At 36.7% G+C, this 17,078-nt stretch overlaps 1 protein-coding gene across 1 annotated transcript in view; it reads right to left on the bottom strand.

The window, feature by feature from the left end:
- LOC140160831 (ATP-binding cassette sub-family E member 1-like) overlaps positions 1–15,030 on the bottom strand; it is a 38,876-nt gene extending 23,846 nt beyond the window's left edge. Inside the window, exons 1-5 of the mRNA XM_072184143.1 lie at positions 14,885–15,030; positions 5,473–5,597; positions 4,386–4,471; positions 2,749–2,846; positions 733–850 (exon numbers count right to left, since the gene is read on the bottom strand). Coding sequence (XP_072040244.1) covers positions 733–850; positions 2,749–2,846; positions 4,386–4,471; positions 5,473–5,578 — 408 coding nt within the window. The 5' untranslated portion in view covers positions 5,579–5,597; positions 14,885–15,030. The remainder of the gene's footprint in view (positions 1–732; positions 851–2,748; positions 2,847–4,385; positions 4,472–5,472; positions 5,598–14,884) is intronic.
- Positions 15,031–17,078: the final 2,048 nt, after the last annotated feature.

Genomic DNA, 17,078 nt, shown 5'->3' with positions numbered 1-17,078 from the left:
TGTTGTGTATGTAATCTTCGCTTCTTTTTTTATCTACTTAGGTCTTGCATAATAATTTTATCGTCCATTTCATATAAAGACGTATTGTCTATGTAAATAAATACACTTTGCCTGTCCTATAAATAAATAAATAAATGTAGATATTTATATAGCGCTTTATGCCATAAACAGCCTCAAAGCGCTTAACATTTATTCCGCCGTTATTAGAATATGTCGGAACCACGTTTGCTCCCTACAAATGGTGCAGGGTTCATTAGTACAATGACTGTGACTACCCCTAACAGCTTCCCATTGCACCTGGGTGGGGTGAAGCACAAGCGAGACAAAGCGCCTTGCCCAAGGGCGCAACACGGTGGCAAGACAGGGACTCAAACCCACGCACGTAAAGCAAGCTCTCAGATTATGAGTCCAAGGCCGTAACCACTGAGCCACCGTGCCCTTGTTAAATACATCGTATTGTGAAACGGGCTATGTTGTGTATGTAATCTTCGCTTCTTGCCTCAAAGAAATTTCCAAACAAGAGGAAATCAGCATAAAATTTCACACCCCTGTAGAAGGGTCCCACTGTTGGTTAGAAAAGAGTCAACAGGATTTAAAGCATCTCTACAACAGACGTCAGAATTACCCACTCAGTTTTACTCATAGGTAAACTCATACAAGTTTCTTTAACATTATCATCATTATCTGTCAGAGAGTGAGCCACGCTGGCTGGTTGATAAAGGTTGTACTTACACCAAATCTTCCTAAATTGGGTTTAAGCTTTCCTGCAAGAATTTTAAGTGCTGTTGATTTGCCAATACCATTGGTTCCAACAAGACCTAGCACCTCTCCCCCTCTTGGTATAGGTAATCTGAAATTAAACCAGTCAATCAGTGTATTAATCAGCTTTCTGACTGTGGCAAGTTGTAATACATTTAAGGATTCAATCATGTTTCACTGCCTAGCAATGATGCATCTGTGTGTTTTACTTCGCTAAAGCTGCCCGAGCGAATTAAACCATGCATACACGCCATATGCGAGTTGTTAAACAGTAATGAACAACAGTGAAACATGATTAAACCCTTTCAACAATGAAAACGAGCTAAAGATCATGTAATTCAATTGATTATTTCACGAGGAATGTCAGTTAGTCATTACCACTAAAACTTAGAAGTTCCGTGATTTCTCTGTTGATTTTAGCAATAAAATAAAAAGTTGGCTCCACGTACAAAGGTATAGGAAGAGCTGTTGAATAAACCTCTAGACCACATTGCAAGAAAACTTACTCCCAGATGATGTCACGGTTGTTTGATGGGATCATTAACATCATTTATTAGTTTTTCAAACAAAACATCATGTACAACCAAATTTTAGGCTTAAACAGCTAAAAGTGATATCATGCTAACATATACTGATGCTTTTGAGGCGGGTAACCGGGTACCCGAAATTGCAACAAAAAAACAATTTTTATTTTATTTTTTATTAATGATTTCAAAATTCATTCAAATTCAATGCATTTTGAAATCATTAATAGAGTATGACATGAATACAAATTATCAATTTTTATATTAAAATTTTTTTTTTTTTTAGGTCAACCATGAATGATCCTAGCATTTAGGTCTAGGTCCAGAGACACTACAAAACCGAAAAATTTTTTGAAACCAATTCTATATACATCAAACAACCGTGAAACATCATACAGTGGGACTTCCTGCATAATGTAAACAACACATAGTCACCAGAATCAACTTGCATTGTGGGATATGTTGTAATATCTTGACAGACTTTGATTGATATTTTATTTTGAATAAACACATAGATTGGAATGTTTCATGCCTGTGAGTGACCTCTAAGCATAGTTGAATTCAGCTGACGCCAGTACAGCATTTAAACTTGGCGACTTCAAGGAGTGCTCAAATTGTCAATGCTTATGCGCAAACTCTATTGCCGTACGCTCGCACCATTTACCCTATTTTTGAGTTCGCTAATGTATCCCTCACTTGTCAACCCCCATGGGCAACATGCCTACCTTTCACAGTATGTTTTACACAATGCACTAATGATAACAGACATCAGAATTACCCACTCAATTTTAAGCATATTGTTAAGCTCATATAATAAGTTGAGGATCATCATTATCTATTATTAATCATTAGTGAGTACAATATGATACTGTGATTGAAAGGAGGAACATTATTTTGGGGCACTACTAAAAACTTCTTATCAGAAGCGAAATAGCCATTGCCGTAGTAACAGATGCATCTCTCATTGAGTTTTCAAATCAGCAAATGTATGCCACTACATTTTACATGTAGAACATCAAACATAATCTAACACCCAGGGTAGCTCCCCTTCAGTGGCACCAACCAGGCTGCAAAATCAGGATTCTGAAGGGCACCCATTTCAATTTTGAAAGGGCACATCTATTTTACAAGGCAATTACATGTTAAAGAATAGCAGCAATTAATAGGGCATCAAGGCAACTGGTAGGGGCACCAAAGGCTTCGGTGCTTTCGGTTATTTTGCAGCCTGGCACCAACCAATCAATCGGTGCTGAACAATAGTAGCACAGAGGTAGGCAGCATATTTGATCCCTCCACCCAAACCATACCTACTGGCTGGGAGACAAAAATTAATGCTTAAATACGTACCGCACTATCACGTTCCAGGCATGAAATTGCTGGATAGGAATTGCCTGTTATTTTATGTAGTAATTTGTTGGCTCCATATAGAAATGGCCTGTAACTTTATGTATACATGGCTACCTACCTGTGAAGTTTGAATGAGTTTGCGCTGTATCGATGCGTTGTGTCTTTCTCTAGTTTAGTTGGAAGATTAATAATTGTAATAGCTTCAAATGGACATTTCTGAAATGAAAATGGCATTATACATTGGTCACACATCATCATATATATCTTTAATGAATTTGCATTGTTTAGCTTAGAGTTTCAATAGCAGAGAATACATATGGCCATGCGTTTTGAGTTGGGCGTAATCGTTACATGTTTTCATGAGATGAAAATTGCATGTTTTTCATTTAGATATGAATATCTTTCACATATTATACCCAACATATATAAAAGTATACATTTTCTGGCTGCAAATGAACTAAGGAATCCAAAAATGCACTTTAAAATGACACAGGGTGTAACACTAAGGAGTTATGAAACTGAAAATACCAAATATTTTTGGGAAAAAATGTAAAATTTGACAAATTAAAAAAAAAAGTTAGCTTCACCCCACATATTTAAAAGTTCCATATTTGAATTCCTCTCAGTCAGAGCTTTAAATACATATATAACATCATAGGGTTCAATAAAATTAAAATGATTTTGCGCCAGCCTCTTTCAAGGCATATTTTCCCATTGACTTCAATGTGTAACCCGAACGGAAAATCAAATATGCAAAATTGCTTCTCAAAGCAAATTAAATGACCTGGAATATGATTCATGATTGTATGGTGTTATAGTATGCAGTTTAAAGTGAATTGTAAAAATGTGAAAAAAGAAATGGACCTCTTGCATCATATCACCCCTGGGGTCACTTTTAGTAAATTTGCTCCTCCTGATCCTCCTCCACCCTGCACATTATGCTAATTAGATGCAAATTATTCAAATGTTAATAACTTCTTACAACTTTTTAAAGGTTTACTGTATTGGTCTCATCACAAGCTTTAATTTGACACCAAATTTAACTACATAGGCTGCATATTAACTGAGAAAATTAAAAAGATGAACCCTAAAATGTCGCGCGCATGTAACATCTCCACCTATTTACTGGCCCAACTCAAAACGCATGGCCATATATGATTTTATTTCATTAGAATTAAAAAGACATGTAAAATTGAAACCATTTATAGCATGAACAGGTTGCCAGGTATGCTCAAATGTTCTTAAAGGTCATATCAAAAGAATGCAATTTATCATTTTATATACCAGTAAATCCCCATCAATACAACCATATTTATCCAGTGCCCCCGGCCCCTGATTGGTTAAAAACTATACAATCTAACCATCAATTCATCTGCGTAACCAACACAGAATTGGAGAAGGAGAACCAGGACATGACCCTCATCTTGATACATGCATGGAGCAAAAATTGGGGGTATTCGGTTTTTCTCGGAATGCACTTGAGACATCACATATCAGAGACGCACTTGATGCGACCTGCACATGATACCAAGATGCTAAAGATAAGATGCAAAATTGTTTTCGTTCGTCTCCATGCACCATCTGCAAGGACTTGAATAACCCCAATTTTCTCCCCACAGCTGATGGCGTGATTGTATATATGGCCCATGTTTTTCTAAAAAATTATAAAACTTTTACAATCCTTAACTTAAATTAGAACCAACGAATGTAAGTAAAACAAAAGACAAAGATGAGAAAATTAAAATAACAATATACCTTGACACAGATACCGCAACCAATACATAAATCTTCAGATATATTAGCTATTTTGTCTGTTGATACTACTTCAATACACAGTTTGCCTGTTAAAAAGAAGAAAAGAGTTAAAAATTTGATAGCAATATTAATGTGCGGGCTAAAGAATGAGAGGGTCTGATGTCTTTGTCTTTTCTGTTGTGGCATTTTCAGTTCATCGCAGTGACTTTTAATTCTCAGTCTCGATTTTCTGCTCTGGTACCTGGAGGCATTATAAGCTATTCTGTTTTTCACATTAAATTAGGACTTGTATACACCCTGCGTTACTTTTCATTTTTCACAACTGGCATGTTTGATCTTGTTTCACATCTAAGCGCTTCAATGTGGTCGTAATTATCTAAACCCATTGCTAGATGCAATATGCCATAAACAAAGTAAGCTGTCATAAAAAAATTCAAACCCTACCTATATATGCATGTCAATTCGCCACCGAAGTAGTTACATAACTCCTTGGTGACTGGATCACGCACCATTTGTAGTACATGCCATAGACTTTATGTTGCGATCATTTCCATCGTGGTGCAAAACTCAAAAGCGTGATCCAGTTGATATAGTGATTGTCGGATTACACGTAACACTTCGTTGGCGAATTCTAGCCTCGGACCCTCGGTCCCAGCTGGTTGTGCTCTTTCTTCACAAGCTAAAACAGGCTCAAAATAACAATCACCGATTCAGTGATTGGTTTATGAATTTCCACATAAAAACAATTTCAATTGGCTATGGAACCACATGATTGCAAAATTAGGATGTGACTTGTGCAGAACTTACTTTTAACAATATATCATCATGATTTAGTGAAATTAACTATGTATGCACCTTCGCAAGTTTTGCTCTAGATATGACAAGGGGTTATAGAGATACAACACAAGTGTTGAGAGCCATAAAGCCTCTTCTCACATTAAATCACTTGCTTCTACAAAATGAGCATAAAGTTGCTAGGGCACTATAGAAGATACAGCTCCATTTAATCACTGCTACCCTTTTTGCATTGCCTACATTAATGACATGCGACCACTACATACATGTAGGAATTTAAAATTTAACTTACCCATGCGGACCACCGGGCAAGATTTCTTGCATTCTTGCCTACATCTTTTTGGTTTGCATTTGTCATTGCTGACAATAGCAATCCGTGTCATCTTTTCCTCCGACATTTTGATGTCTTCCTTGGATCTGCAAAAACAAAAGATTTGTACATGAGGCTATGAGCAGGGCTTGAGCTGAACTTTCAACTTTGTGTAACAACTTGCCCACTGGGCCAGTTGAATTTTGAAAATCGGTTAGCTCATTCCAGCGCAATTGGATGCCATAGAGTTATACAGCAAGATACATGTTGTTTACATTTGGGGCCCTGCCTGGAGCCCATAATATTTGACTTATGGGTCTCATACATGTGCATATGTTGAAATATAATTCAGAAGTGCTATATTTACTGAGTAACGGCCAGCCCTATGTTTTAGCGTTTGGGGCCCTGAGGCCCTTATTATGTGACAGCAAGCCTTACAATGTACATTAGACAGGCGCCTGGCAATTTTTACCCAGTGGTTCTAACCTTTTGGCTCCTGGTTCAAGTGAAAAATGCATGGACCAGGAGCCACTAAAAACAAGTGTTGGCTCCTGGTATAAAAGTTTATTGACCAGTATATACTATGAATTGACTGGTTTCATGCTCAGTTGGCAGGTCAACATACATGTACATAACAAACCACTTACCACTATATTGCTTTAAAACACTGGGACTGAACAAGGTCAAAGTGGCATCCAACTCCAAGGTCAATATAAATTGTATTTGGACTACATGTAGGTCTATATTTACTTGCTGAGGGCTTTAAGGTTGGTCTGAACCCTAGAATTATGGAAACTTTCGGGCCTCATCACTGCTAAATTATTGGTGTTAACGAAGTATATAAAAGTATCCATATTTAGAATGGCAAAGACTTGATAAGTTCATCTGTGAACCCCCCCCCAAATAACGTTTTTTGGACTTCTTTTTCGTGCAACCTAAGTTTTTACCTAGAACAAAAAAATTCTTGGGCCAATTTTTTTTATTTAATTTTTAAAAACTAGATAAAAATATCTTTTTTCAATCCCGAGCTTGCAGAAAATCCAAATACATGGGGTGAAAATTAAATCTCGGGGGTGAAAAATATTTTTCAGTGTAGTCAGGGGTAGGAGTAAGGTCCAAAAGTAGAGGGTCAGAGTTCACCCCCGGGCTTGCACATTCCCAATATATGGAGGGTGAAAAATTAATATTTTTTAAATTTAGGGGGTCATTCACCTACGATCGGGGGTTAACGCTACCCCTGTACCCAATGTGCCCACCCCAGTCATTCATAGATGCATCTATCATAGCAAAAATCTGCTAGCGCTATGCATGATGGGATAGGAATAGGAAAGGTCCAAATTTGCTTGAACTTCCCCCGACTCATAGTCGGCACAGAATGAGAATCTATCCCAGCATCCACAGCATGAGACCATCCAATTGGTATACACAAACCATGCTGGGTTTTAAAACATGTTCACTCACTCACTGGCAAAAGTCGCCGAATTCGTACTACACAAAGTCCCCAGTTCACTCACTTTTTGCGCAAGGCATCCATCCAATCTCATCAAATCACACAAATTTTATGTAAAAAAACTACCTTTAGGGAGTGTTCAGAAATACTTTGGTGGGGGGCTGGTAAAAGAGGAGGGGGGGGCCAAAAAGTTTTGGATCTTAAAGAGGGGGGACCAAAAGTTTTAGGTGGTAGAAAAGGGGGGCCAAAAAGTTTTCCTCTTCAAAACCCAAAATTTTTGCGCGCTTTGCGCGCATTGAGACCCTCTATATCACTTTTAAAATGGGCAAGTTTTGGTATTCAGTGCTTTTGTTTAAAAAAATAATGGCACTTAGTGTACTATATCTATTAATTAATATAACATTAAAGATGATCAGCAACATGCAACATCTGGGTTGGAAATACTGGCACTTTTTATCATAGAATTTTATATCTCTTCAAAGTAGGCTACACATATGATTATGAACCAATCTGATCAAAATACAACTAAATCAAGATCAAGAAAATATTGCAAATAAATTGGATTTCTTTGCACGTAAACTGCACACTTCAGTTTACGAGTTCTCATTGCACAATTTGTTGCACACATAGGCCCATACCACTGTCTTTGGGGGCCAAAACTGATACCTGTGTACATTTGCGTGACCAAATTAATCTCACATTTGACCATTTTAGCTTTTGGAATATTAAATTTGTTCCAATTTAAACAATATTTGACCATTCAAGCCTCAATATGGTCAAATTCTTTGCGCGGTTTGCACGCATTTGTACTATCATAATAGCCACGGATCCAAATGCCGATGTGCCTATAAACCTCCAAATAAATCCTCTATTTCATTTATCCCTGTAAAATCAGATAAACACCTTGATTTGGGACAAATCTAAATTAAGTATAAGATGAAAATTTCCTTGTGCTTGTAGGCCTACATGTATATATTTCATGCGCAATTGTCCCACCGAGAATGTTTCAAACATTTGCCTCCCTCAATGACATGTGAAACAGATACCACAGCACTGGAAACAACACTATTAAGCAATAAGTATGTTTGTTATACGATAAGGGGGGGGGGGTCAAAAAAGTTTTGTCTGTCAAAAGAGGGGGGTTAAAAAAGTTTAGCGGTCCATCGAGGGGGGGTCAAAAAAGTTTTCTAGCGAAAAATTTGAGGTGTACCAGCCCCCCCTACCAAAGTATTAATGAACACTCTCTTATTCACCGCATGCATGCTCCATTTAAAAGGGCATTTTGTGATCCACAGCCTCATCCCCCCACTTTTCTCAAAAAAAGTTGAGATTTTTATATCACTGGAAACCTCTGGCTACATAATGTGTATGTACAAAATATTTCTTGCAGATTAATTCGTTTAGCAAAGATATGGTGCACCAGAACGAAATTACAACGCATTGTCTACTATGGAGCAGTGTAATGCACATAATCATGCATAACTCGCGAACGCAAAATCAGAATCGACTGAAATTTTGGGAATAGGTTTTTTTCTTGGATATCTAATGAAAAATGATATAAATGGAGGATGCTAGGATCACGAAATACTCCTTTAACTTACCGCTCAACTCTGTGATTTAGATATTTGGAGAGTAATTTCCGAAAATAATTAGATCGAAATCGTCACTTTCAAACCCACTAGAAAGTCGCCAAAATTTGCCACGACCATGTGCGAATCATCTGACCTCTTCCGTGTTATGATCAAGTTTAACCTTTTGACTTGACCTTGTAAGCTTTGGAACTGTTCCTAACTCGATCTAATTCCCCCCAAATTTTTTTTCAAAAACATTGCCATAAAATTTACTACCGGTAATGAATTTCCAAAATGGCGCCGGGTGCGCGATTTCCCTATGCTGAGAGAGACTGAATATTTCGCATACTCAGGTAAGAAATGCTCACAGACACAGGTGAGGTGCTTTCACTCAGTCATGTCGGTTAAGAAAGTTTCCTACTATACTTTTGAGATAGTTTGTATGTTTGATGGTGCAAAATTAACAATAAGGCGCCCGGTTTTACCGCCGTGTTCAACAACTCATATCATAGGTATGCTAGGTGAATTCAAATTTGCCATCAAACTGCATCATTTTATATATCAAATCAAAGCCCTTGAGTAAACAAAGCCAAAACTGAAAACCATTTTTCATAGCACTTTCCGTAGCAAAGTTACATCTTGTCAAAGATTGACTTTCATCAAAAAGTTTCAGCTAGCAAAATTCCCCAAAACGTCATTTCGGGGGTGTTTCTAGATCTTAGTCGCATTATGATAGCAGCTTTTTTTAATGGAACTGATATCCAAATCCCTCTAAAATTCCATGTGCGAGTGACTTATCACCATAAAAAATCATATATTTGGGTCAAGTGTATACCTGATCTCATGTACCAATACCTTGTGTATTGGTACATGATTCAGCGGTATACTTCAGCAATAGCTTGAATAAGTGGTCGCTTTTTTACTCTTTTCAAAAGCGTCACATGTACACCAAATACAGCCACCGAAATGGTCTACTTTTAGCGTGCCTTAACTCTGAAACAGTTTAGTCAAAGTTAAAAAATGCGATCCCCAACCCTTTGCTTACCTTGGACGAATTTGCAGTATTTTCCGCTAGCTCCGTGTTGGAAAATGTCCGGTACTTGCCCGGTACAAACATAGAAATGGCCACATTTGTTTCAGTCCTGGTATGAATATTTCTTCCGTAATCCAATGGTTCCAACGTGGGCATCACGATGATAGTCTCCTACACAACCAGATTGTGTCGGCCTGAAGCTCGTCGATCCTAAAAGTGAGGACAGCGTGAGCTCTTACCTGCGTAAAAGTCTGTTCGACAAAGGCAATAAGGATGATTGACAGCGCCGTTCATTGGGCGGAGCCATTACGGCATGACAGCAGACAGGTTGCGCTGTTCTCTGACCTTGACTGTTCGTCACGTAGACATACCGTGACCTGGGTACACGATACAAAGCTGGGGGATGCGACTGCGGCCGCCATTTTGACACGTGGTATCTACTCTTCAGAAAAATTACTTTTGGTGACGTTTTATATCAAACAATTTTCGATAACGGATTTCTACTAGGATTTCAATTTTTTATTAATGAAGGTGCATGTAGTTTTGAGGAATAACACGGGATGTTTCGAGTTTTATTTCAACTGGTGGTGTAGGAAGGTGAGTGAATTCGTGAATGAGGCCGGGATTGAGGTTTCGTTGCTTCAACGATCCGATAGTAGGATACGAAACGTAGGCTAAAAATGTCTAATGACGCCATGTTTACATGAAAACATTAGCTGTTGCGAGGTCAGTGTCGTTGAATTCGTTACTTAAATTCCTTTCAGGATATTCTGATTTCACTTATTTATGATGTGTACGAAAATTCACCATATAAACTCAAAAGTGTGAATGCAAGCTGTTAGGCCAAGTAAAATAAAAAACATGTATATCGTCCCCGCCCTCACCGATTTTGGGAGATTTTCAAATATTTTTGTTATTTTTCCTATTTGCTTCCTTACTTTCTTTCTAAAATTGTTGTAATGAAAAGACATGTTTAGAAGTTCTTGGTTAGCATTTATAAACACATTGTAAACACTTTCTTCAAGTTAGGGGTAGGCTTTGGGGAAATAACAAAAATATTAGGGGGCCTCCCCGATTTTATGATGTGTTGACAAACACTTTACAATTGCAATTTTACACAGAAATGAATGGTAAAAAAATAACATAATAACAAATAATAAGGACCTCCCTCACCGATTTTTGAAAAAGTCTGGACGATATACATGTTATTTTTTTTACTTGGCCTTATTGCTGACAATAGAAACATTGTTGCAAAGTCATTAAAAACAGGTATGTATTACTAGACCTGCCTGCATGTCTTCGGTCCTATCCTTCAACATACTGACATTTACTGGCCCGAAGACATGCTGCGGTACATTTTGGTCCTTTTCGCAAAATAAATTTGGCTTCTTCATCGGCCCATAAAATATGATATATAAAAAATATACACCGAAATCATGTCTTATATTTACCTCTAAACTACAACCTTTCATATGCTGTTGTTGCCACTTCACTGCATTCTTCATTTAGTTGTAAAAGCAATTATTTCATGAACACTTTTTGGTCCGGTTATATTCTAAGTGGAAAGTTGTCGAGAAGAGGTAGGTTAAAGGTCAAATTAGTCGACACGTGGTGGCGTGTTTACCAACTTACACCTTGGGCTCTCCCAGAGCAGTACGTACGTGATTTTATAATAGTACATTTATGTAATAATGCTCCCACGGTATTCAATATTTATATCCATGCTCTTTATAATAACAATGAAGAAACGCCCTGCTATTACGCTAACGAGTTGAGCCTTTTCTCCCAGGAGTTTTAAAAAAACTTTATTGCAAGCACTTTATGTCCAAAGGGGTGACGTTCACATTTTGGCCTATTATTTCACTTGATCCGTATGATATTTATGATTATTTATAATTTATTACTATACTACATTGGGGTGTATCATTATTTAATTCAATTATATTATTAGGCCTATTATTATTATATTATATTATATTATATTATATTATATTATATTATATTATATTATATTATTATAGGCATTTTATCAATTTCCCATTTACGATTTCAATGCCGTAAGGGTAATAAAAAGGCCTACCACCAGCGTAAAACATTTAGGGCATTCCATTTATTTTAATACCACCCAAAATGTGAACTTGTCACTATGCATCATGTATTATATCATTCATAGATAATCTAAAGTCTGCACAAAAAGTAACTCAGCTGTTATAAATAGGCCTACGTATATAGATTCAGAAGTAATAATTGTTTTCACAATATTTCAACATAGAGAGAAGGATGATTTATTTACAGGCATTTTTATACCCCATTCGTCAAATGTCGTTCAATATTAGGCCTAATAACACAGTAGTGTTTTTAGACAAAAATACCCGAATTTAAAAGTTGCAGTTCACAGCGATCAATGGTGATAATGCCAGCACTGTAGTCACGTAAAGCATGTAAAGCCCGGCATTATCTTCGCGCTTACTTCAAATCAATACAAAAGTGCAACTTTTAAATTTGGGCATTTTGCTATCAAAACACTGTTGTATTGTCAATATTGAACAAAATTGGACAAATGGGGTATCAAAATGCCTATGAATATTGCTATATAAACCGACACCTGTTCTGGCATTGTACCTATAAATGCTTATTGGGGCCCTAAATGGTGTAATGTTTATAGCCCAGGGGTCACTCCCATTGTGGCCTGTAACCATACCCGCTACGCGATATAAAACACGTAAAAAGGGTAGTTTTCGTGGGTCGGCACGATACGCGCGTATCGTGTTTAGGGTGTAAAAAACGTGACAAATTGGTAGGAAAATAGCATTTGCTAATACGCGGAAATGCATGTGAAAACAGGCCCGTGTTACCTGTTTACGATATTGTTTTAGGCAAGGGTTAAATCCTTGTTTAGGGTGCTTTTCAAAAGATGATTATCGCGGATGGTGTACAGGCCACAATCGGAGTGACACCCCCGGGGTTCATAGGAATAATGCCAATTCATTTCTGGTGTTGAATGCTACGAAAAGAAACATAGCTGCTCTGTAGCCTTTGGCTACTTCACATGCATTGTTTGTACTTGTCAATGCCAACAAAACACTTAAGAAATTAATCATAAACGCACTGATTTTCATTTTCAAACCCTTGAATTATTTTACTTTCACTATTCAAATGACGATAATACCATCATTGATGGCATGCAAATAAGTCCCGTTTTTTTGTAATTGTCAGGCCTGTTCAATGAAGTATGACTTTGTTGTCTTTGAATCGATAATTGCCTAGCCCGCATATTTAGAAGGTGAGGCTATTATGAAAACAGGCGGTAAAACGCGGTAAAAACGTGAACCGTTTCTTTCTTTCTTTCTTTCTTTCTTTCTTTCAAATCCCGGGTGCTTAGGATACCTGAGACCATAAATACCTACGTATTAATGGTTTCAGGTTAATACACTTGTTGTATAAAATATGTACCTGAAATTTCAATTCATTTCAATACTTCGAGCAGGAGACTAGCAAAGATTGAGCTTGGGCTACTTGCATAATGAATAATAATTATGTGTCTTGAATAATGAATAATTTGGTGTAAAATCAATTCTTGGTGACTGCTGCATTCTACGCCTGGCTACGCCCACCGCCCTCTACAGTCTAAGCAGGTCTAAGTAGCGGGGAATGAGCGTCACGAAAATTCACAGCATGTAAACAGTGTGGAGCGGAAAGTGGGAAGTCTGAAAAAAACCATCAAATTATACTAATTTACGTGAATATATCAAGACATCCATATGCGGATAGTTTGCCGGAGTGTCTGAAGATCACATATTGCACTACATTTGCGTAAGTTATTTATGTGCTTTAGAGAAAGAAGAATGTTAAGTTTTTGGCAATCGGCAAATGGCCAGTATAAGCGCTAACCTAGCTTATTTGCTAAACGGACCAAAATATGGCGACCTGTAACTCGGTATCCGATAATGTCATAATGTTAAATAAAGATACCGAGTTACAGTTACTGGAACTAATGTATTACAGACGTTCTTTGCCTTTGGCCGAAACGAGATACAGGCCAGTTAGGCAGTCTAGGTCAAGTGAAGTATAGAAAACATATTTATGTACGTACGTTTCCTTCTTCGGCCAGTTGTTTTAAATTTCTATGTAAATATGCATTGACATTGTCGGCGAATTTGGCTGACTAGCAAATGTGTTAACTAAGGTTTGCCTGGGTTACCTACATATCATCACGACACCTGTAAACAAACCGTGCTCCGGAGTTTGATTGACAGATGACGTCGACCTAGTCCGAATAATCAGACCCAGAACAAAATATTAATTTCTGACATGATCGTGTACTGGGTCTGAACTGTTTCCATATGAAATCTTGATGGCAAATTGGACAATAGAAGCACATGGTTCTACGTGACAGCTTTACGTGAATCACGCTATTGTGGACCATCCTTCTGATACTTGAGTGTTTGGACAAGCGGAACGGTTTTTTGTCTACCTCTCTGTTTGTAAACAAACCAGGAGGTCGAAATCGTCCTCCTCGCCGAATACGAAAGTCAGCGTAATAGTACGGCACTGACGTCGACCCATGATAGACATGATCACATTTTGAACATGTGAGGGCGGGCTTCATTAAGCTTAGTTGTGCACCAAGATCCTGTCTTAACTGTGTAATCCAATAGGAAAATGAAGAAAATTTGGATTTTGACCCTCAAAACTCCAACCTAGCATGATTTTTAAAAAAACTGCATTTGAATAATATTTGATACTATCAAGTAATGAAAGCCACATTTCATGAAACATTTGCGAAAGTTTTGTAAAATGGCCCTTCGTGCTCAAAAATTCAGCCATAAAATACATACACACATGTTATGACATAGGAAGCCATTGATAATGCTGGGACACACAATTTGGCCCATTTTCGGACATTCAGGCAAACATACTTTTCCTCATAACATTGCCAATTATAGGCCTACACACATGATTGACCCCTCATTTTTTAAGTTAAATGATTCTCTTTTTAATGAAAGCAATTTTAGATGAATTTATTAAATTTCAAAATTTTATGAACATGCCTACCCATGATGCGTCAGAAGCAAACTAGTCTTTTTATCTTTGTCTTTCATTATACTTGCTAGAATTCTAGCGAGCACGCAAAAAAATATCCGTCCATGCGAATGTAATATTGACAACGTAAAATCCCCACTAGTCTGATTATTCGGACTATTGTGGTGGAACAGCTGTTTATTTTTAATCATCCTCATTCACTCAGTCATTGATCATCATGATCATCTGTGAATTAGTCAATTACAACAACCAGAATGAACCTTAACTTATTTAAACGATACATCGGAAATAACATACCTCTTATGTGTCCTTTATACTAATAATTTTTCTTTTATATTGAAGAATTTGACGGAAAAACAAGCCTTTATTCCGCACATCCAGTATCATGCACTGATGAATGACTGCATGTATGGCGGCGATATGACATGCCCGCTAATACACAAAAGGCTTACATTACTTGCATGATATTATGACTTTACAACGACAGATTCCCGATTGTTGATTAGCTAATAATGTCAGCCTTGAGGTTAATAAGTTGCACGTGTATTGAGCAATCGCAGGGTGAGTTATTATATATCGGTATACGCATTTGAATAAGGCATCAATATGTTGAAATTGTTGGCTTAGGCTACAACAAGATTTTAGAATAAAAACAATAAGAAATGTCTTTAAAAAGTCAACGCGGGTGTTTTGAAGTCAAGAAACAGGTAGTTTGCCCTGGCACAGTGTCATCGACCCTATATCTTCATAGCAGAAATCGCCATGGTAGGTTGAATGGCGGTAGGTTGAAAGGCCAACAAAATTAAATACAATTGATAATCTGCTTGCATACAACAGCCGTGATCATTACTTTTACAAGTATATTTTTTGAGTATAGCACTTCATAGTTAATACTTCATATGTTTAATGCGTTGCTCACACCTAATGTATGCGTTATAAACGCCTGCTTATTAATTATTCGTATTCTTACTTAAACTATTATATGCAATTGTATACTGTTTAAGATCGATTTGGTTCCTGTTGCATGCAGTGCAGGTATGACCACTTTCTATGATTTAATTGATTTTATCAAAGTTATTTATCTCATTGAAATAGTGAAGACAGTTTATCTTCAAATTTAAGAAGTTTTTTACCTGCTATATAGGCCCTATACGTAGTTGGAAATTTACATTTTATCAATTTTGTGTTGTTCTTTGTTCCTTTTTATGTTGGGTAAAGATGTATGTGTAAAGTGCTCAAAACTGTAAACCAATGTCACAAGAGTATATCATGTAAAGTATGTAACGGTTATGTTCATAAAAAGTGTACCTTATTAAAACCAAAACAACTGAAACTTCTAAATCCCAAAGAATGGATTTGTCAGAAGTGCAGTAGACCTTTTGAAAGTTGCAACAACTCAAATTCTGATATTGAAAATGAAGTATACGATTTAAACCAGTCCCCGCACGTTAAAAATATATCAGATGTAGACCTAGAAAAATATGATAATATGATTTTTAATCCCTTAATTTTGGATTGCAATTTGAATAATAAAAATTATAATGATTTTGTAGATAGTGTAAACTGCTACACGCATGAATGCTCATATGTTACCCCTGCACAGTTCTGTTCAGACCCTGATGCAAGTCGTGGAAAATTTAATATACTAAATGCCAATATCAGAAGCTTGTTTAAAAATTTTGAAAAACTCAAAACATGTTTAAATACATTGAACCAAAATTTCAGTGTAATTGGTATCTCCGAGACTCATTTGAACAATAAACCACACGACTATTTTAATATTCCTGGATATAATTTGGAGTATATGAACAGGACTGGTCGGGAAAAAGGCGGTGTCTGCATGTATGTTTCTGATAAAGTAAGGTATAAACTCAGGAAAGATCTTTGTCATGCAAATTCAAATTTTGAATCTTGTTTTATTGAAATTGAATGTAAATCTAAACAGAATGTTATAGTCGGAGTATTATACAGAGCACACACTTCAATCAATGATTTCATGACAGACATTGACCCTATTTTTAAGAAGTCAACTTCGGATAAAAAAGATATTTATATTATGGGCGATTTCAACATCGATTTGCTTAAAGTAGACATCGACAGACCTACCCATGATTACCTTGAACTTCTTTACTCCTATTCATTAATACCTACTATTTATAAACCAACTAGAATCACAGAATCAACTGCTACAATTATTGATAATATCCTTACAAATAATGACAATATTATCAAATCAACAATTATGGTTACTGACATAAGCGACCACTTTCCAACTACTTTATCGACCAACCTCGAAGTAGAAAATCGAACGTGTAAAGGGAAAGACGTACTTTACAAAAGAAATCACAATAGTAAGAATATTGCTCAATTTAAAACAAGACTATCCGATGTTAAATGGGGTGAAATTCTTGATAATATTGATGCAAATGATGACTATAATAAATTCATTGACACCTTTAATACGATTTACGATGAATGTATTCCGCTAAAG

This window comes from Amphiura filiformis, chromosome 9, assembly GCF_039555335.1.
Source record: "Amphiura filiformis chromosome 9, Afil_fr2py, whole genome shotgun sequence".
Lineage (NCBI taxonomy): Eukaryota > Metazoa > Echinodermata > Ophiuroidea > Amphilepidida > Amphiuridae > Amphiura > Amphiura filiformis.
Note: the sequence above shows the minus strand (reverse complement) of the source record. Positions and strands in the feature narration are given on the sequence as shown.